Source organism: Manis javanica, chromosome 1, assembly GCF_040802235.1.
Source record: "Manis javanica isolate MJ-LG chromosome 1, MJ_LKY, whole genome shotgun sequence".
Taxonomy (NCBI): domain Eukaryota; kingdom Metazoa; phylum Chordata; class Mammalia; order Pholidota; family Manidae; genus Manis; species Manis javanica.
The window spans coordinates 164,114,703-164,136,103 of NC_133156.1; the positions used below are offsets into that span (position 1 = coordinate 164,114,703).

General features: G+C 52.3%; 1 protein-coding gene across 1 annotated transcript in view; it reads left to right on the forward strand.

The window, feature by feature from the left end:
- Positions 1 to 21,401, forward strand: part of FAM178B (family with sequence similarity 178 member B) — a 78,266-nt gene that overhangs the window by 38,415 nt on the left and 18,450 nt on the right. Inside the window, 4 exon segments of the mRNA XM_036994653.2 lie at positions 4,058 to 4,141; positions 4,439 to 4,615; positions 4,861 to 4,962; positions 16,935 to 17,021. Of these exon segments, the coding sequence (XP_036850548.2) occupies positions 4,058 to 4,141; positions 4,439 to 4,615; positions 4,861 to 4,962; positions 16,935 to 17,021 (450 nt within the window).

Sequence of the window (21,401 nt, forward strand, 5' to 3'; positions counted from 1 at the left end):
TATAACTTCCCAGTTCACTCTGCACTCTACAAAAAGCTACCTTCCCCCTTCCCCCAGGATTGGATGGCTTCTGGCCCCTTGGGCTTCAGGACAAATCCACATCTCTGGAGGCCGTGGAACAGATGGGCATTAAACTGTGGCCATTTAAACATGTCATCTCAAATACATGGGAACACAAGCCTTAGCTTGGAGACTTCCAGCTTTATCAGGCACAGTTAGCCCTGGGTAGGAGGAAGACAAAACCGCATGTTGTCCCAGGACAAGGCTGAGAGTGCTTCCCAGATGTGCTGTTTGGATGCCCCTGCCTCTTTCCCTGGGCCCCACATCTTGGGCTGGCTGTTGGCACTGTTTCCCTGTGGAGTATTCAGAACTGGCCCAGAGGATCTGGCCACTGGCTGCAGTTATGATTTCCCTATTGTGCTTTTTAAGAGCAGGCTGTGGCCACCTGCAAAGCCACTTGGAGGGGTGGGGTGAGGGGTTGTGTCAGAATACAGCCTCATTTTGAGAAGCAGTCAAACATGCCCTGAGACCCCTGCAATGACCTTCCCACACTGTGCGGGAGCAGAGGTGCATAGGTGGTCCTCCAGGGTTGCTCTGCTTGGGGAAGCTCTGGGAGTCATGGGCTCGGAAGACAACTCCTCTGGAATATTCAGGAAGCACCACAAAGGTTCTGACATCTCCTCAACCAAGGATATAGCATCCATCATGGAGACGTGGGCCACACCCATGCCAGATGGCTCCGTGTCAGGCACTTCTCTGTTGACTTCCAGGGATGTCCCCTCCAAGGCTCCCCTGGCAGAACAGATACTTTGGGGCTCCTCCAGGGCACCTAAAAGCCTTGTAATGGCCCATGCTGGACTTGAGGAGCTGGGATGTCTGCACATGGCCCCACAGCTTGGCTGTCTCTCTCTCACTGCTATGAGAAGAGGGGGGATCTCTCACCATTTGTTCTTCATCTCAGTTTCCCTACAACCGCCACCATCTCGTCAGATGCTCCAAAGTTTCCCTTCAGAAAGATGGAGCCCTTCTGCCTCAGGACTGTTCAGATGGTCAGATGTCCACCTTGTTGCAGATAAAGTAGCCCAATGCCCAGGGAAGAGGCTGGGGAGGAAGAAATTGGGAATGTCTGGGGGTGAAAGGGCAGAAGAAGAGGAATCAGAATGAGCCCTGGAAGCAAGAGCTCCAGTGCCTCAGAGGGCAGGTGCCCCCAGTGACGTGCATACCATTCGCCAGATGCCCGCAGTCCCACCTGGGAAGGGAGGGAAGGTCTTTAGGTAATGGTGAGTGATCTTCCAGGGCTGCTCCCTGACCACAAGACCCAGCTGAAGAGCCCTGCCCAGATACACAGCACTGGTACCTGAAGACCAGCATCCCGCCGCTGGTGCCTGCTGCTGGAAGCCTGTACCACTTGGTTCTTGAAAGGGTAGCCTGACGCAGAGGCCAAATGGGTAAATAAAGTCATTAATCCATTGAAAGGAAGGCTTGTCAAGTGTGGGGCTGGTTGATAACTGACCATCTTGGGACAGCGTAAGTCGATCCAGGTAAAAACCCTTCTCTCCCTTTCCATTAGCTTAGCATTGATTCCTCTTTATTGCAATGACCTTGACCCATAAAGCCGAAATAACAGGCCTGCCTCAGTTTAGTGTACAGGCCTGGGGACAGCACCCTACTCAGCCTGCATGGTAGGCCCACTGACCTCTGGGCCCTTCAGAAAGGCTCTTGGTTAGGGAGGTGGCAGCTCCTGTATGCTCTCTCACTGTCTGCCTGTAAGAGTGGCAGGGCACTGTACAGACATCCCAGACTCCAGCTCCTGGATGTTGGCCACGGGCTGCGAGTCTTAATACAGCCAGCAGGGCCAGAGCTCCAGGGCAGGGCTGGGCAGGCAAAGCTGCTTGCTCAGGGAGTCTTCTGGCAGGAACTTTGTCCCCCTCTTAACCTGCTGAGTCCAGGACGGGGGGTGGGCTGGTTAGGCTGTGAGTCCTGTGCTTCGTAGCCTCCTGCTGGGAGCAGCAGTGGAGGGCTGGGGATTGGCTAATGGTGCATCCCAGGGGAGCAGGCCCACATCAGTGGAATGGTTCCTGCAGAAGGCAGGGAATAGAGGACCCCGTTATATTGCCTGCTGTTCCCAAGGAGAGCCAGCCCAGGGCAGTGCTGGAGCTCAGCCAGGAGGCTGTCTGCCCTCTCTACTGGGGAAGGTTGGCATTCCCCCCGGGGAGGAGAGGGCTCTAGTCCAGGCACACTTCCCCTCCCAGCTTGGAGAAGATGCATCAGCCTCTCACGTTTTCTACACTCCTCCCTGGTACAGCGCCAACCCGTCTGGAAGCCCGTTCCTCTTCAGCAGAGTCACGAAGTCGACTCTGGCCACTCCCACCTTTGGGAAATCTGAAAGCATTCCCACCCATGCTCGCATGCCCTGTGCGCACTGATGGGCTGGCACAAAGCAGAACTTCCCCTCATACTGACACTGGCCCAGTGTGTGCCCACATGTGCAAACACCAGCCTCACCCATTCTCTGGCCCTGATAAATGCTAAAATCTAGAAGAATGTCTGAGCCCAGTCCTGGCTGCCTCCTGGGCCCCACCAACTTTGGTTTGTTGGCACCAGGTACCTAGAGATGGATTTGTTCTCCGCCCCTCTGAGGAGCAGCACCAGTGCCAAGAAGTAAAGAGGCACAGAGGCTTTCCACTGGATGCAGGAACTGCGCTCTTCCCTTGCCAGTTGCGGGTAACCACATTGTCCCTGTCAACAGCATTGTCGGTATCTTCGTTTAGAGAGAGCCCGCTGTTACTAGGAATTCCAAGCTAGTTAATAATAATGGAGAAGTGGATGAGGCAGCAAAGGGGCCTTGGCATAAACTCACCTCATTCATTTGAAGTCAACGATATACATTTGGCCTGAGAGAGAGAGAGGTCTTGCTCAGCTTTTACCCAGTGAGCATGTTCATTGTGTGGGAAGTGCTCTGGGGCTCTGCTGTCCACTGATGCCTCTCTCTCTGCCAGGATCTTGCACCCTGAGTGTGACTTTGGTCTTTTAAAGCAGGCTTTTTAAAAATTTCATATGATCATGGCCTCTTAACTTCACCTGGGCTCAATACCAGATCTGTTTCCTCACTAGAGGAAACTGGCCATGCTGGGCTTGGTGGTAGGCAGCATGTCAGTGTGACGTCTTTGAAAGGGTTTTCAAGGATCATTTGTACTCTGATCATCTGATTTTCATCTTTCTTTATAACTTTGGAAATTAACCCTAACGTAAGCTACAGCGTAGTGTATTTTTCAGTGCATGCGAAGAGTTGGCATACCCATATGGACACAGAACTCTTTTGAGTAAGACTCTTCTGGGCAATAGAATATGATTTTCTGGTTTCCAATTCCCTGAAAACTACAGCTGGAGGCCTGACCCAAAGGGCAGCACTGGGGAGGCAGCCCCTGAGAGGCCCCCAGGGGTCCCCATCACCTGTATTCACCCCCTCGTGCATCCCTCTACCGTGCTGAGTCAGGCTGGCCTGTGTGGCCAGTAGAAATCAGCAGCAGTGATGGGATGTCACTTCCAAGAACAGGTTATAACAAGTTCAGCTTCTGTCTCGGGTGTTCTCCCTTGGGTCACTCACCCTGGGGGAAGCCAGCTGCCATGTTGAGGCACCTGTGGAGAAGCCCACTTGGCAGAGAGCTGAGGCCTGCTGATGACCCAGTGAATGGACTTGGATCAGTTCCTCCAGGGAAGATGGATGGTGGCAGCCTCTCCCCCAACATCTTGGGGGTGGTCTCCCAAGAGACCCTAAGCCAGAAGCACCCAGCTAAACTGCTCCTGGATTCTTGACCCTCAGAAACTGAGTGAGATAATAAACCGTTGTTGTTTTTAAGCCTCTACATGTTGGGGTGATTTGTCACACAGCAGTAGATGACCAGCACACATAGGGCCTGTGTCCCAGGCTGAATGGGTCGTCCATGGCCTCTGTGTTCTCAAGCAAGTGCCCATCTCCCTCTGCCTGAGTTCTCCCCTGTGCCCACCTCATCCTGTTTCCTTCCCTTTGTTTTCCTCTTACCTTAGGGAGCTTTAGAGTGATGCTAGCCTGAGCTGGAGTGAGCAGCAGAACACCCCCTTAGAAACCACCTTGGACATCAGCCTGAACTACATCTACAAGGTGAGTCAAACACCCATCAGATCTACTCAGCCACTTATATACCATTGAGCACCTACAGTGTTCTGCTCCATTGCGGGCACTGTGCTGGCTGCCAGGACTGATGCCATGGAAACCTCACCCCCTCCACGCCTGAGCCTGCCACCCAAAGACCCCAGGGGGACCCGGACTCCAGGCCTTGCTGCTTATTTTTCTTAGCACCTCTCGAGCATGGCCACGGGGGCCCAGTGCCATCCCCTGCTGCCCTGACCTGTCTCCCAGGAAGGCTGCTCCTGCCCCAGTGTTCTTTCTCCTCTCCAGGTCCTGACACTGGGTGCTCTGGCCCAGCCAGGGGCCTACGTCCATGGGAACCTCTTGAGCCTGATTGAACTGCTCTGCCGAGCCGGCCTGGACGTGGGGCTCCAACTGCTGCCCAAGACCAACCTCCAGCAGCTCCTGTTTCTGCTCCTTGATGACACCCAGCAATGGCCAGTGAAGGTACTATGAACCCCTAAGCTGAAGCCAAAGGCCTTAGCCTCATCTGTAAGGTCCTGAGGGCTCCCACATGGCCTTGTCACCAGGGACTGAAGTTGTCCCTAGAGCGCCCTTGATAGGGTTGGCCCCAGGGAACACTTCCTCCTGTTCCTCTTACCCTCCAAGGGGTTCCCCAAGTGGGCTGGCGGAGAGGTCAGGGGGGAGGCTGGCGCTTCCTGCAGCCCAAGAGGGTGCTTATGTCCCTGCAGCTCCATCAGTCGTGCCACAGCCTGAGCTGGGTGTCAGATCACCACCACAACCGACTGGTGCTTGTGCAGTTTTTCCTGGATGTGACTCCCCGGAACAGGTGGGTGCTCTTCCCCCTCTGCCTCCTCCCTCTGGCACTCATCTGGGCCCTGTGACAGGGTGGGATGGATGCAGAATCATGCCCAGGAGTCCCAGCAAACCTCTCCCTCCCACCAGATTGCTAAAATCCCAGAAAAAGAACTAAAAATACAAGTCACTAATGAGTTCAATACAAACAGAAAAACGCCTTAATTTTCTTACCATAGTCTTACTAGCGGTACAATTGCCTTGCACAGTTAGCTCTGACAGCAGTTTCCCGCCCTCCTCTCCGCCTTCCCCCTCAGTCCCTGGTTGAGGATTCCTGCTTGTCGGTCCGACCTCAGCTGCACTGGGTCCCCTAACCACCCCTCTCCCAGCTGCTCTCCCAAACTCTCCATTCATAATTTGGTTCCTTTTTCTGCACAGCACTGATCTCTGTCAGAAATTACCTTGCTGTTAGTTCCTTGTTTATGGCCGTCTCTCCCTCATGTTACCTCCAGGAGAGTGACCCTTATTGGGGTCACTGCCATATCACCCCACATATGGAACAGTGCCTGACATGCTGTTGGCTCTTTATGAATTCTTTTTGAATGAATGCACAAGGTGAAAAAACAAATCAGCCCGGGGGGTGACCAGACCTGGCTTGTCTCAGCTCCTTCCTTCCTTCTCCCACTTCAGGCTGCAGCCAGAGCCTCAGCCAAGGGAATTCTTTGTGTTTCCTGAGCTGTTCATTCCCTCCCCATCTCCTCTCCTCTCCAGCCTACCCATTTGCAGCTTCTCCCACCTAGGATGACCCCCTTGCCACCAGGCCTGTCCTGGGGCCCTCTTCAGGAAGACCCCTGCTTCACAGGCGTGGGGCCACTCCACTGCGACTCCCTCCCCAGGGGTGGCTTCCAGGAGTAGGCTTGGGGTTCAGACTCAAATTTCCAGGTTTCCACCAGGTTCAATCATTTTGAGTCAACTGCAGTTCTGAGATGGGGAGCTCAGTTTCTTTCCTGTGAATCTGGCTGAAAGAGAGGAGGCCTGTCCACAATCCTGAAAGGGAAGTTTTGTTCTGTATTTGAAAGAACTGGGCTTCTGGAAGCTTTATCTGAGACGTCAGGTGTGAGTACCAGAGCAGTGAGTGCCTCAGTGGGCACCATCACCATTAAACCCAAACCCCTGGGACTTCTTTGCATTTGATCTGAAGAGGCTGACCTCTGCCTCCAGGCTCCCTGCTCAGCCCTGAACAGCTAACACATTCTACTGCACAAATTAGAAACCACAGTCCTGGAGGTTTCTCCCATGCTCACCTCCTTAGCTCATCCCTAAACTCTTTCCTTTTTGCCTTTTGAATTCTAAATTCCTATTTATGGTTGCTTCTCCATGTCAGCTCCATGAGAACAGGTGCTTTATTTGTGTTGCTTCAAATCAGTCTCCTCTTTCCCAGCCACTTCCAGATTTTACCACCTCTCACCTGGATGGCAGCAGTGGCATTCTGTCCCTTCCTTCTCTCTCAAAATCTGTCTGTTGTGTGGATACCTGTGATTATCACATCACGGCCTTGCCGGCTTCCCTTCACCTGCACAACCAAGTCTACATGCCTAAACCTGGCGTCTGAGATCCCACATCATACAGCCCTAGTTCTCATTTGCTCCAACCAGCCTGCTTATTTGTATTTGTTTCTCTCCATTTCATATATTATATATACATGCATGTATATGTTTATAGTTTGTGTGTCTGTGATGAACCTTATTCTTTTTCACAGTTGCATAGTATTCTCCAGCATGTGCCCACCCACACTGCTATTCTGGATATTCATCCAGAATATAAGCTTTGCAGTCCATGCAAATATTTCTATAGGATAAATTCTTTGAAGTGGGATGGCAGTCCTAAAATACATATACTTAAAATTTGGCCTCCAAAAATAAAGCTGTGTCAATTAGTAATACCACCAGGTGGACATGAAAATGCCTGTTTCTTCATATTCTCATTAATACTATGTATTCTCCATTTTGTTTTTAAGTTTTAGTAAATCTATTCGGTGAAAAATATCATCGTGTGGTTCTAATTTTCATTCCCCTGATTGCCAGTGAAATTGAGAATCTTCTTACATGTTTTATTGGCCTTTTATGTTTCTCTTATTGTAAATTATCTCTTGCTGTTCCTTCTCCATGTTCTATTGGGTAACTATTCTTACTATATTGGTTTACAAATTGCTGCTGCTTATATGTTTCAGACACTGTATTTCCTCCTAAGACTGTAGATCATCCTTTTTAAACTTTTGTGCATGGTATCTTTCTGTGAACTAAAGTTATTTTTACTTTTTCAATAAAATTCATTTGAGAATAGATTTAAATTTACAGTAAAGTTACATGGATAATACAGAGAGTTGTACTTGAACCTTTCTGTCTTGAAAAGGAAGGCCTCCTCGCCCCAAGATCATAAAAAAATATTGTATTCTATTTTCTTCCAGCATTTTTATATGACTTGGTTTCTGTTGGTGTTTAATCCCACTGGAATCTATTTTATTTTAAGTATGACACAGGGTTCTAACTTGGTTTTTTCCACCTCCAAAGACCCAATAGACCCAACACCAATTTTTTATCTTAAAAATCCATCCTTTCCTAACACTTCAGAAGCTGCCTTCATCATATCCTAAACTTACGATGTTGTTAATCTGTGAGCCTAGTCAGAAATCTGTGATTGCAGGAGTGAGTCTTTCACATGGTCTCCCTGTAGTTCCAGGGCATTCGGCCAGTGCTCCCTAAGGAACCAGGAGTGGCAGAATGGAAGAGCCTCACCTGTCTTTCAGATAGACACGTCACCAAGGGAAACCCCTCCCTCTGAGAACTTTGTTAGAAAGAGTGTTCATCACCCAGATGGGTGTCATTTATGCATTTACTTAGAAATTCTGTTTGATTTCTCTAAAGAGACAAAGCTTTCAAATAGCACAAAATTCAAAAGGCACCAAGGAGTACATACTAAAAATGTGCCCTGCCTCTGTGCCTGAGCCGCCGAGCCTGTCAACGTTGCTTGTCTGTGCTCGTGAGCATGTACTCCCCGCCCTTCTTTTCACTTCAAGGTATGTTTTGACAGTTGTTCCAAATTGGATTAGAAAGAGCTTCTAATTCTTTCACAGCCAACTTGACTGTATGTATTAACTGTGGTCTTTAGTTAGGCCCCCTCTCTGTGCTCCATGTGGTGGCAATGTTAGAGGAGCTTGTTGGTGGCCTTGTTCTGTCCTCACTGGTGGCTGCCTCACTGGGCTGTGTGCCCAGACTGACCACAGGACAGAGGGCATATTGTACCAGGGCCTGTCACATTCTCAGTCTGCTGACTGGTAAGCGCAAAGTAAGAACTCCCACCAACATCTGTGTGACCCCCTCCCTCTCAAACCACCTCATTGACCAAGATTTCAAGGGACACACTGTAAATTTAAGGCAAAATTAAGCTTAACCAGGAGAAATGAAAGTAAATGCTAAAGCAAATCACCTAAAATGGGGTGAATGGGGAGAGGAGGTTCTTAGAGGACAGTCATCTCAGGACAAGGCCCCTCTGGGGCAGCCCCAGGTTGCTGTTGGGAAGAGCATGAGCTATGCCAGCTTCTCTCCAGGGTTTTGCATGTATGTTCTGAGCAAACCTCTGCAGCCACCCTCACAGCCTGTTAGCAGGAATACAGAGGCCAACGGCCTCTTCCACTCCACTGAAAGGTGATGTTCCCAAGTTCCAGACACGTGCCTTCTTCACCACCCATGAATGTTTATGAAATATCCCATGCGTGCGGCTTCACCATGGCCTTCAGAGTAGATGGGAAGATTAAACCACCTGGACAGCCAGATTCTGACCGCAGGGAAAAGCTGGCTGATCAAACAAATGCAGGCAGCCCTTCATTTCTTCACAGCCTTCACAGTCAGTCAGTGGGTCTTTGCACACCAGGATGAATGGAGACGTGTGTAGGCACCCCTTAGCTTTCCCCAAAGCCCTCCTTGTTCCGTCTGTGTTCCACACTGGGTGGGAGCCCCTCAGTTTCCTCTGGGTGGGACAGGGTGCCTCACCTTCCTTGCCCCTAGTCTCGCTCTGCATCCAGGGCCTGGGCCATTCATCTCCCAGTCTGCCAGCCTCTCTTGCCATCATTTCCTGGGCTCTTTGCTCCACCATTAACTCCCTTTCTGCATGTTCTTTAGATCTGCCCACCCTGAAAACTGTATGGCTGTGTGGAATGGTACCACCACACATCCCTTGACCCCCAGCCTCTTACCCCATCAGGTTGCTCAGGAGCCACTCTGAGTCGTTGGCCAGGCTCCTTGGAGCCCTCGCCAGATTGCAGATTCCACCCCACTTCTGCTACTGGAACCTCTGCACTTCCAGCAGACAGCAGGGTCCCTGCTTTCTCCACTGCCTGCCATCCGTACCACAGAGACCTCATGGACCCACAACTGCCACCTTCCTTTTCTCTTTACCCCTCCTTCCACGTTCAGGATCCCGACAGCCCTGCCCTTCCTAAACCGTCCTTCGGCAGTCATCCCTTCTTATTCCTGTGTCTTTAGCTTTTTGTTTCCTAGTGGCTCTTTTACCTCAGCAAATAAACATGCTCCTGTGTTGTCTTCTCCATAGAACAAGGATTCTGTCTCCACCCACCCACCTCCAGCTCCTGGGGCCCTTCCAAACTCCCCTTCCCCAGTTTTCACCCCTTATCTGAACCCTGCCGCTGCTGCACACATACTGGATTCTTCAGAGCTCAGAGTGTTCTTGGGTGTTCTCACCTGAAGAAAAGACATTCAGCCCTCTGGGGGTGGACAAGGCCAGAACATTCTTGGAGAAAGCCAAGGGCCAAAAACCCTTAAGATTTCAGAAGAGCTCAAAGTCTGGAGGAACAAGAGGCAAGATGAAGGTCATGTGCAGAGGTCAGGGGTCTGTGACTGAAGCCAGGAGGCCTGCAGAGGGAAATAAGGGCCTGATGGAGCCCCACATGACACCCCACGTCTGGCACCAGCCACTCCACCTAAACTGTTCCCGTGACCGGAGGCCTTTCCTCATGAACAAGCCTCCCATTTTCTTCCTTGGTTTCACAGAGCCGCTCTTCTGGCCTCCTCCCCACCCTCTTTCTGGCCCTCGTCAGTCGCCATCACCCATTGCCCTTGCGCCACTGCCCTCAGGCCTCATTCGCCTTAGGATTCTGGCCAAGGCCTTCTCCCTGGGCTTGATGCAATCTCAGGGAGCTTGCTGGCCTGGGCGCTCTGTACACATTGCCCCACTTGAGGACTCAAGCACACACACCGAGAGTGTTGCCCTGCCAGCCTGCCACAGGAATTGCCTGTGCTGAAAACCATGGCCTTCCCAAGTTTGGGCCCCTTGCTTGGGATCACCCAGTGCCGGGGGAACAGAGGGCTGCCCGACTGCCTCAATCAGGGAGGTCTGTGAAGGGCCTTACCAGCTTCCGAGGTCCCTGTGGGGTCGGCTGGGGACTTTGCTGTCACTGCATTGCAGCCTGGCTTTCCCCCTGGCCCAGACCTGCTTCCTTCACTCACCTACAGGAGGTGATCTCAAGAACACCCCTCTCCCGACTCCCCCAAGCAATTCCCCGCAAAACTGGCCTCCTGGGGAACTCGACCTGAGACCCTATCTCATCCTAATAGGCTGACCAATCCCCATGCTGTCAGCAGTGCGACTTTCCTTCAAATGCACCTGTGGCCGTCAACTCCTTTGGTTAAAATCCTTCAGGCTTCCATCTTCATGGTGAAATTCAAATAGCCCGCTTGGTATACAAAGGCCTTTGTGCCTCCTTTCCCAATCCTATCTTCTTCCCCTCACTCACAGGCTCACAGGCTCTAGCCATACCCTGAAACTTTGCCCCCCACACCCCACAAACTTATCATGTGCATCTGTCTCTGAGCTTTTCTACACCTGTTTCAACTTTCTAGAAAAGCCTCTTACCCTACCCTCCTTCTCTTGGCCTGGTTAATGTCTCCGCCTCCTCAAGCCTAGGCTCAGACTAAGACATCTCTTCTGAGGAACTTCCTGATGCAAACCCTGATTGTTGGCAGCCTTTACTGACCCTCTGGGCTGTGAGCGTCTTGAGGACAGGAGCTGTGACTTCGCTGTCCAGGTCCTTGGAGCTTGGCATAGAGGAGGGGCTCGGGGAGCATGCTTACAGAGTGGTTGCTTCTGGAGGGCAGATTTCAAAAAGTGTAGAGAGAGAGAGGATATTTTTTATTGGCAGATTCCAAAAAGAAAGAATGGCTCAGGTGGACTAGGAGATCCTGCAAGGACTTTATGGATTGTGAGCGAAGTATCAGGAAGTGCCTGCAGGTCACAGGGGCTATGCCCAGAGCTCATGCATGAGCTCAGACTTGGAGAGATGGGCACAAAAGCAAGGAAATAGGCAGATGGCATGGGGCAGCGATGTTGGTACCATTGGGAAAGTCTAAGGCCTCTATAGAAGGCTCAGTTTAGTTACTTCTGAGGCAAGGAGTGCTGTTTGGGGCTGACAGTGAAAGGTTGACACCAAGGAGGGAGAACACGCTGTAATTCCTGTTTCACTTCTGTCATCTTGGTGAGGAGCATGATTTTTCATCCAGACTCACGTGTTGATGGAAGGGAACTGAAGCCTGAGAATAGTGGAGGAGCATGTATGACAGCACCTGGCTGTGCAGACAAGCTTAGGGGAGTCCCGGGAGGGGGGCAGCTAGGGTGCGCTGACACCGTGGAGACCTCAGGAGGTGGGAGCGCCTCTGGGAGGTGGGGGGAGGGCAGAAGGTGCAGGCGTGACCTTTTTCCCCAGGGAACCGTGTGTAGAGCACATCTAAAGGGAGTGCTGCTCTCTGTACCCTAAGAAAAAGTCACAGCATACTACCTCATCTACTTTCTGACAGGCCAACCACAGTAGTACTCTGGAGAGGACTATGTGCTTTTGTAGGGCATTTGGTAAACTACTTTGTATCCCGTGGACCACAGAACAAAATGTGGGCTGAATGATGGGGAATTAGATGGGCTCACCATCAAAAGGTACTGCTGGCCGCACAGTCTGCCTGGAGGGCAGGCCCCTGGGCTCCACCCAGAGTCACTGACAGGTTGGCCAGGGCAGACCCAGTACCTTTCATGAGGCCATTAATGGAACGATGGTCAGAGTGACACATGAGATGAGTACACCTGACAACAAACTGAAGATCTGGAGGAAGATCTCAACAGACCATAATGATGGGCGGAGCATAAAAGGGAGACTTAGCCACACAATTAAGAATAAAATCTGGGAAATGGAATTTGACAGCAAGATGTGTGGAAAAGCTATGGGCTCAGTCTGTTATCTGCAGAGCATCTAGGGGCTGCCGCAAAAATGAGCATCAACCTCAGCTCTGGGTGCCACATTGGTGGGAATGTTGACAACCCCTGGGCCCTTCAGAGGACCCAACCCAGAGTGTCAAGAAGACTTCAAAAGTTAGAAGCATATGGCTGTTGCACCTGGAGAAGGGGAAGCCTGGGCGGGGTGGGGGTAGGGAGTGGTGGGGAATACAGCAACTTCCTTTAGGTTTGTGGACAGTTAACAAGTAAATGAACAGATACTAGGACATTCGACTAAGTGATTTTAAGGTGTTTTTTAAGCCTGAGGTCCTATAGATTTTATCATAATACCAAAAAGAGAGGGAGGGAGAGGAGGGGGAAGTTGGGGTTGTAATTGTCCGTGTGACTAAATAGTAACCTTCTTACTTAGTGATAAGGTGCATGCAGGAAAAAACATCAGCAGTAGACACTCAGTGCACCTTGCAAAGGGATCTGTGTGACCACTCTGTGTCACAGGACACAATGTCACCTGCTCTCCCGCAGCCCCCTTGGGCCCCTCCCAGGCATTCCTTCAGCAAAGAAACCAGTTCCCCAACTTTCATCCCATAGGTTTTGCCTGTTTTTGAACCTGTGTGTGAAGGCACACACAGAGGGTTCGTTCTTGTGTACAGCTCCCTTGGTGTAGCGTCGGCATTTTGTTGGTGCTATTTATCCATTCTGAAGTGACCAGTTGCAGATGGAGCCTTTGCCTGGCCATGTGGTGGTCCACTGCGTGGATCTGTCTGCCCACCACCGTCTCTTCCTGTCCATGCTGTGTGTGCCCCAGTGTGGGTGTGGGTGACTGGGCTGGGCACTAGGGGAGGTTACCTTAACCTCAAGCCCAGGCCCAGCTTCTTGCTGCCTGAGCAGCACATGCTCTTGCACAAGACAGAAGATCCCAGGTGGAGGATGGGGTGCGAGGGGGTTGACAGGGGGCTGTGATGCAGGAGAGGCGGGTGGACTGCCCAAGAGGTCAGCCAGCAGACGCCCTGAGGTGGGGTGTTGGGCAGCATTTCCACAGCGGAACGAGACACTGTTGTTGCATCCTGAGCTGCCCTAGAGACATGGAAAAGGCAGCTCACACCTTTGGCCAGATGCCTGATGGCCTTTTAGGGTAGTTCATCCTTAGCAGGACCTGGTTCTCCTCCAAAGGAGTGAAGGTGAGGAGCATCAGTGGGGCTGCATTGACCTGTGTGGCTGTCTTGCCATCTCCGTGGCCCACCCTGGCTGGTGCCCGTTGCCTTCCTCAGAGCTCCTGCAGGGTGCCCCGCTGGGCTGCCCCTTGCAGTAGCTGGAGGAAAGGCTGGAGGCTGGGAAGCAGAGGGCCTGCATTCCACTTCCGGATCTGCTGTGGGTTTGGAATAGGCATTTCCAAATTTCCCAACGCCTTAAGCTCCTCTGAGTGCTAATCCAGTGTCCTGATTTTACAAGGGCCGTGGAGGCGGGTAAGGCCCAGGCAGAGGCCTGGCCTGGTGTGAGCAAGGGCTGGAGCCTGCTGCCTTATATGACAGTGGCTGGGAGGGTTCCTGTGGCAGGGTTCCAGCGGCTCCTGCATCCTCCTTTGTCCGCCTGGTTTGAGTTCTGGGGAGGCCTTGCCAAGTGGGGTTGAGCAGCTGCTGGGGGAGAAAGAGCCCAAGGCCAACCTCAGCAGGCCCATGGTCCTTTCTTCTTGTCCCCTGCATAGTTTGGGTGGTGTTTGGGGTGAGTATAGCTTTCTCTCCTCCATAGACTAAGTTTGTGGTCTAAAAAAAGTGGTCCTGTCCCCTCTCCATTCCCAGTGGGAACTGAAAACGCAGGGGACTGTGTTGAAGAGGCAGTGGGGCCACTGGGATGAAAGGCAGTGGGCAGGTGGGAACAAAGTGGGCGAGTGCCACCCTTAGATGTGGGTTTCTTTTCATCCACTCACCCCCTCTGTGCTACGGCTGGTGCTTTTCTTCATTTCTGGACAACAGCCCTGTCCTGATCCACCCAGACCCGCCTGCTCCCTTCTGGAACCTCCCAGCTCTCGGCTTAACCAGCCTGCTGGCACCCCCACCCCCAGGTCGGCCCCTCCCTGCCTGCTGCGGGTGAAGGAGCGCCCACGCAGGCTTCGGATTTTGGATTAATGGACCCCAGCTGTAAACGTCTGATTCTGGCTGCAAGTTAGCTTCAAGGTAGCACACAGAGTGGCCATTTACCTCCCACCATGGTCCCTGCCCAGCTGCTGCTGGGGGTCCTGGGGAGTGGCTGGAGAGCAGGTCCTGGCTGACACGGAGGTGCGAGCCATGTGGGTGTGTGATGCGGCCAGGGCCCAAGGAGACCCTGGAGGGCGGGACTCCAGGAGAAGGTGCGGGTTGGGCTGTGCCCACAGGGGTCTGGATAATGTGGGGCTCCTGTTTCCTATCCCATGACACAGTGACACAGTCCAGGGGCTGACTTCCTTCAGGAAGGTTGGGTGGGAATGCTGAGGTGCTCTGCAGAAAGCAGAGGGTCAGGGCTAAAGGGAGACAGGGTCAGGGCCCCATGCTGGTTAATATCAGTTCTTCCTAGTCAAGAATGGATGGGGGTGGCGGGTCCCTCCCAGGCTTGCCAGATAAAATACAAATACTGCCTGGAAGAAACTCAGCCTAAAAAAATACTCTTTATCTATACAAAATTCAAATTTAACTGGGCATCCTATATTTTTATTGGCTAAATCTGGCAATCCTCCCTCCAGCTGAATTTCTTCTTTAAGTAATAGTTTTATTGAACTGCTCCATACAGACAAAACAGAGCAGCACAGACCATGGGTGTATGGCTCAGCAGATTTCCGTAGGTCAAACTCATGTGAAACCAGCACCCAGCTCAAGAAATGAAACACAGGCAGAACCTGGCCCCCCGAGCATCCCCAGGGTCCCCACTTCCAAAAACTAGTATTTGCCCATTTTTTTATCACATATAAATGAAATCATTATATTTACACATAAACTCTTTTGTAAATCCAGCTGTTTTCACACGACTCAGATCATCAACAGTGATGTTGGAGGTGGTTAAAACTCACTGGTAATGACTGCACGAAGGATTGCCTAGTATGGATAGAGCCTGTCTTGTTTTGTAAGGATGTACCTGGGAGTAGGGCCTCTGGGTCATGGGCTGAGCACATGTGCGTGTTTGGTAGATCTCGCCACACTGTTCCCCAGAGCAGATGTGCTGCTGTCCGCTCCCACCGGCTGTGTTTGAGCATCCCCACTCCTGTGCCCTCACCAGCACTGGCATGTCCCCTTTCACTGTCACCCTCCCCGTGTCTGGTGTTTGCTACTGCCTGCTGCTCCTTGTTTCTTTTTTTAATCAAGAACCTCTTACTTTGTTGATTCCTCTGACCTTGACGAAGTGCTGCTTAAGGAAATCAACAGGGCCCCTGGCTCATGTACCACCCTGGGCAGCCCCAGAGCTTTGAGAAGGCCATTCCACTCACCCCGTCACCCAGGGCCCAGCCCTGTGAGGCCTGGCCACTCAGTCTTGCCTCCTCCCAAGTACTTCCATAGGGAAACATCATTTCCAAGGGCTGCCCTGGCTGGCTGTCACCCGTATCCTGTGGTTCCTTGTGGTGGCCTTCCAGGATGGGGGTGAGGACACTGTGGTCCCTCCAGCAGTGTTGTTGCCTGACAGCACATCTGTAAGGACCTCATCCCAGCCCGAGGGCTTTCCTTCATGTGCCCTACCTTTCCTCCAGCTTCAGGACCTCTCCTTTGCTTTACCTGGTGGTCGCTTCCCACAGGAACTGGGGACTGTGGCCACATCAGTCTATGCCATAGGCCACAAGCATGTGGGGATACATGGAAGGTGTGACTCCAGCCCTCAAGGACCCATAGAAATCCCCACCAGAGTTCTTCACTGCTATGAAAGGAGATGCTGTACTAGTGCCATCCTGAGAATCAGGACTGTTTGGCACTCAGCTCAAACTGAAGCAAAAGGGGCTTGGTGGCTCCTGTGCTGGCTGACCAAATAGCCCAGGTGGTGGAGGGGTCGGGCATGACGGGCTCTGGGTGCTGTCAGGGCTCTGGCTCTGTCCTGTTTGTTTTTTCCTCCAGGCTCTTCCTACTAGGAGGCAGGAGGGCCACCAGCAGCTGTGGATCACCTCCTTCCAGATGAGTGGCCCTGCTGGAAAAGCCCCAAGGCTACCTCTCAGTGGCTTAGTCACAGGGACTCTGACAGGCCAGGCCTGGCTCATGTGCCCACCCTGGGAGCCCAGGTTTGAGCTGGGTAGGCAAGGGGTTCTCCAAAGGAGAGTCCCTGTTTGCTAGGTAAAAAAAAAAAATGTTTGGCCTCACCAGGCCACATCACCCACCTTCCACCATCTTCCATGGGCTGAAAAATTATAATGCAGCAAAGGAAAGAAAAAGCAAAGGTCTGCACAGAAGCAGTTAACCTTTCCCTATTTCTGTGTATCTGCAGGTAAGTGTTGACCGAGAGGAAAACCAACAGAAAGAAAATACTGTCAGCCTCTGAAATGAGTAGTGACTTTTAATTTTTTTCTTATTACATTTTAACTTTCCCATCATGCATATTTTATTACTTCTAAAATAAATATTAAATGTTATCACCAAAGGGGAAAGCCAGAGTACTCCAGACAGAGAGTGGCCCTCCTGTGTTCTCTTTGGGGTGTGTGTCCTGCTCCCCGTGTGGCACACCTCCTCTCAAGAGTGTCACACACCACTGTCTCTGTCACTCGTGTCACAAGCAACTTCGAAGCCAGCCCAGCCTCGTGATTATTGCCCGGATACTGAGCCAGCAAGAGTCTCTCCATCTCTGGCAAGAGAAGGCCCAGGTGAGTCCTCACCTAAGCTGCATCTATGGGGCCTGGGAGGCCGACAGGTGAGCCAAGGGCTCTCCCTGCGGTCTGCACACTCCTGAGGCTTCTCCCAAAAGGTTAGGAGCCTCAGGCCAGGAGAGCCACACTGAGCTTGAACTTTTCCCTCATATCCACACATTTGACAGTTACTTTGTGTTTGCCTGTGAGGTGCTAGGCACTTAGGAGAGGGCAGTGAGCTAGGAGCAGGTGTTACATTTTTTTAAGTGTGGTAAAACATACATAAACAAAATTTAGCATTTCAACTTTTTTTAACCATCTCTACAGTTGTAAGTGTAGAGTTGTAACCGTTTTGAGGTGTGCGATGCAGCAGCCTTCAGTGCATTCACCGTGTCGTGCTGCCATCAACTCTGTCCATCGGCAGAGCTTGCCCATCCTCCAGAACAGACACTTGGTGCCTGTGAAGCACTAACTCTCCAGTTCCTCCTCCCCGAGCCCCTGGTATTGGTATTTCCAATAGGTGGAAAGACAGTAGCGATGAAAACTCATACTACTGAAAGTAAAACTCCTCCCCCAGCATACGTCTGTCCCAGTGTTAGGCACTCTTGAGGCAGCAAGCAAGGGGAGCTTTGTCTTCTTTCTCTGGCTCTCTTCTCTCCATAAAGCACCAGCCTCCTTGTAGCTCTGAAAACATAATTTCAGGGGCCTTGGGGGCAGCGTGGGCCACAGCCAGCCCAAGGATGGACAGCAGGGATGCTGAGTGCTCCCATCTGCCAGGAATCTCCCTGGAATCCATGACGAGTGGTTCAGTGGAACCCCGAGCTCAGCAACACAGGAGAAGCATGGCAGGACCCATGAGAGGCTGTGCACCTCTGGTCACAAGCTGTATGAGGCCAGCCTGCGTAACCTTTGCCAAGAGTGCTGACAGAATGTTCTGGCACATCCCAAGCAGGGTGGACAACATGGCTGAGTCCAAAATGCCACGATTGCAGGGCGTGGCTGGTTAAGTTGGCTTGTCAGAATGGGCCTGACCTGGCTTTTGCCCTGGCTGCCCCCTTTGCCTTAAATGCTTTCCCCCAGGACATAGCATGGCTGGAACTTCTTGTCGTTCCAGTTCCAGCTGAAATGTCACCTCCTCCAGGAAGTCTTTTGTGACCATCCAACCCAAAGTGCCCTGGCACCATCATCCTGTTGAAATGCTTTGTGTTTACCTCCTGATAGTTTCCTATTATTTATTCAGGGTCTGTACCCACAGCAGCTCCTTGAGTGCAAGAACCAAATGGTTTCTGCTTGCTGCTGCCTGTCAGCACCTAGCACAGTGCCCGGCACGCAGGAACTCAGCGCACACTTGTGGAGTGAACAAACCTGGGGTGGAGTTGCAGGGGTGTGCAAGGGGGATGTTCCCCAGGTGAGACCTTGGGAGGGGAGGGCAAGGAGGTGGCCTGCCCAGGGGTCATTTCACAGAAGTGGAAGTCTGATGACCCAGCGTCTCCGGGAAGAAGGAGAATGGAGGGACCAGTCAGTGTCAGAGGGGTGTCCAGCGGGCAGGGGAAAGGGTAGACAGAGATGAAGCACGGGGACAAGACTGAGTGGTCCAAAGACAGCCTGGTAGAGGCACTGGCACTGGCCAGAGGGGAGCCCCAAGCCCCACAGAGAGCAGAGCCCAGTGTCAGCACAGCAGAGGCGAGAGGCCTGAGCATCAAGGTCAGGAGGGGCAGGACCAGCGGTACGGGGGAGGCTACCTACACCTCTGTGTAGTGCTTGGCAGTGATCAGAAGGATGGCAGCTGGAGCGTCATGATGGATTCAAGTTCAAGGCTCAGGCTTTTGTTTGGATTTGGTAACTGTTGGCAGCATCCTGTGTAAGGGAGAGTGAGGGGAACAGGAGGGGGCAGAGAGTGGGGCGGGGAGGTGCTGTGGAGGAAGAGCTGGGGTGTTTGGGCTGGAGGGCCTGCGAGGGAGCAGAGTGAACATGCCTCCCCAGGGAGAGCTGGTCTGGGGCTGGTGTCCTGGCCTGGCCTTGTGGTTCACAGCTCCACGGCTTTCCCACCACACCAGTCACCCACCTGCCATGTGCCCACCATGCAACCATCTGTCAGTGAGTCCCTGGCTGAGCTCCTCCTGTGTGCCAGGTTCTGCACCAGGAAATGGCCTCAGAACTAGGCGGGCTGAGGGCGCAGCCACTAACTTTGCCCAAGGGTAGGGAAGTGGCTTCCAGAGAAGATGTCCTGAGCCAGGTCTTAAAGGATGAGTCCGTGCTTGTGCTGCATAGAGAAGAGTTTGCAGGCGGGCAATACAACCCATGCAAAGCCACACCAGACTCATGGCGGCTGCAGGGGAGGAAGGACCGGCTGGGGCCTGCCCAGGGCCCTCCTGATGTACATCCCCCTCTCTACTGCAAGCCCGGGGCTGCTGCATGACCTCCTGGCAGGTCTCCGGTCTCTGAGCACTCCCCTTTCCAGTCCGGCCTGTTGGACAGATTCTCAGGAACCACCTTCAAAGGGCTGCCTCAGCCCCACAGCTAGCCGTGTGGGACCCACACGCCCCCTTTCCCAACCTCTCCTCCACGCACTGGCCTGCCCGAGTTGCTGTTCTTCTCGGCTGCCCTGCAGGCCCATCCAGCGCCCTCTGCACACAGCTTTGCTTTCCACCCTCAGATCCCAACCAAAACAGCTGCAGCTGATGGGCCGCCGGCGCTGGCTGTGTCCTGGGTGGGCACTGTTCCCAGAGCCTGCCTCTCATAGCAGCCTCAGGCAAGAAGGGCTGTTGTCACCCCCCTTTCCCAGATGGGGAACCAAGGCAGGTGCCGTCAGGAACCATCTCGGGGTCACCTAGTGGGGAAGGCGTGGAGCTGGGATTCAAACCAAGGGACCCTGATCGGGACTCGGCCCTTGGCCCCTGCAGCGTTCTATCTCTACTTCTCCATCTCCTTCCTTGGCTCTCACAGTGACAGCCTGGACCACACCTGCTGGTCCTTGAGCTTCAGTTCTGCATGGCAGCTAGGAGGTCAAGGGCCATCCCATCTTCTTCATTCATTGATGCACAAGTGCTGATTCACTGTGCAGGAGAGTACAAGGGCTGAGGACTGACTTGAGCAGGAGCGGCTCTGGGGTGAGTGCCTGGGCAGGGCACCACTGGGCAGGAGTCCCTGATCCCTAGACTGCTTGGCTCTCCATCTCAAGCTGCAGTCTGAGGCCCCAGGAACTGGAGAACTGGATTTGAGGGACAGGATTTCTGCTGGTGGTCAGGACACAGCAACCCCAAGACTTGCATTTTCCAGAAAAGTGTCTGGGTCAAACTGCTTCATGTTGTTCTGGTGAATCCTGAGAATATCCCAGAAAGAGCAGGGTTTTAGCCTCAGGCACCAGGGTGCTCCAGATACTGCTCAAGGTACTGAAAATACCACCTGAGCAGAACTCAGTCCCTTCCTTGTGAATCTCTTGGTCTGAAGGAGATGGACACAGGCACCAAGAAAGAAATCGGTATTTGGTAAACCAGATAACCGTAAGAGCTATAGAGAAAAATAAAGCCAGACAAACAGGAGAGGGAGTGTTAGGATGATGCTTTTTTATAGGGGTGAATGCAAAGGGGCTGAAGGAGTCAGGCAGGTTCCTTAGAGGGGGCAGCAAATCAGAGGCCCTAGACCAGGCAAAGTTCTCTAAGGTTGGAGGAACAGAGGCCAGTGTGGCTGCAGCAGAGGCCTGATGGCAGAGCAGGAGGAGCTGAGGTCAGGTCAGTAAGTGGAGACTCAAGACCGTGGTTGGGACTTGGACTTTCATGCCAAAGAAAAGTCGATCTCTCTTTGATGTAGAGCCACCAGTGTGTTTTGATAAGAGGAGAACCATAATCTGATTTATCAAAATTGTAAAAATTACCCAGGCTGCTGTGTTGAGAATGGACTGTTGAGGGTGGAGAGGAAGGAGGCAATTCCAATAGTCTTGCTAAAACATCACAGGGATTCGGTATAGGTGGTGAGAAATGGTCAGATTCTAGGTGTATTTCCCAAATCCACCACAGCCAGTGGGATGTGGGAGGTGACAGAAAGGCAAGGAGGGCTCCATGATTTTTGCAACTGGAAAGATAGAAAACCCTTTAGGGAGACATGCAAAACACAGGTGGAACAGGTTTAGAGAGAAATCAGGAGTTTGTTTTTTTTACCAGGCCACCTCTTGCAACACAGTAAAATTGTGAAGCCATGTCTTCCAGTTTGGAGTTTGGAAAACATGGGTTTTAAATGGCTGAAATCAAGAGAGAAGGGGGTTTGCATCTACTGAGGAAAGGCTAGCTTCAGTCCTGAGCTGCTGTCCATTAGTTTGCTTGTTTAGTGAATACTTAACTGAATATATGCCATGTGGCAGGTGCTGAGCTAGACTCTGGACATGCAGTGAACAAAACTTCC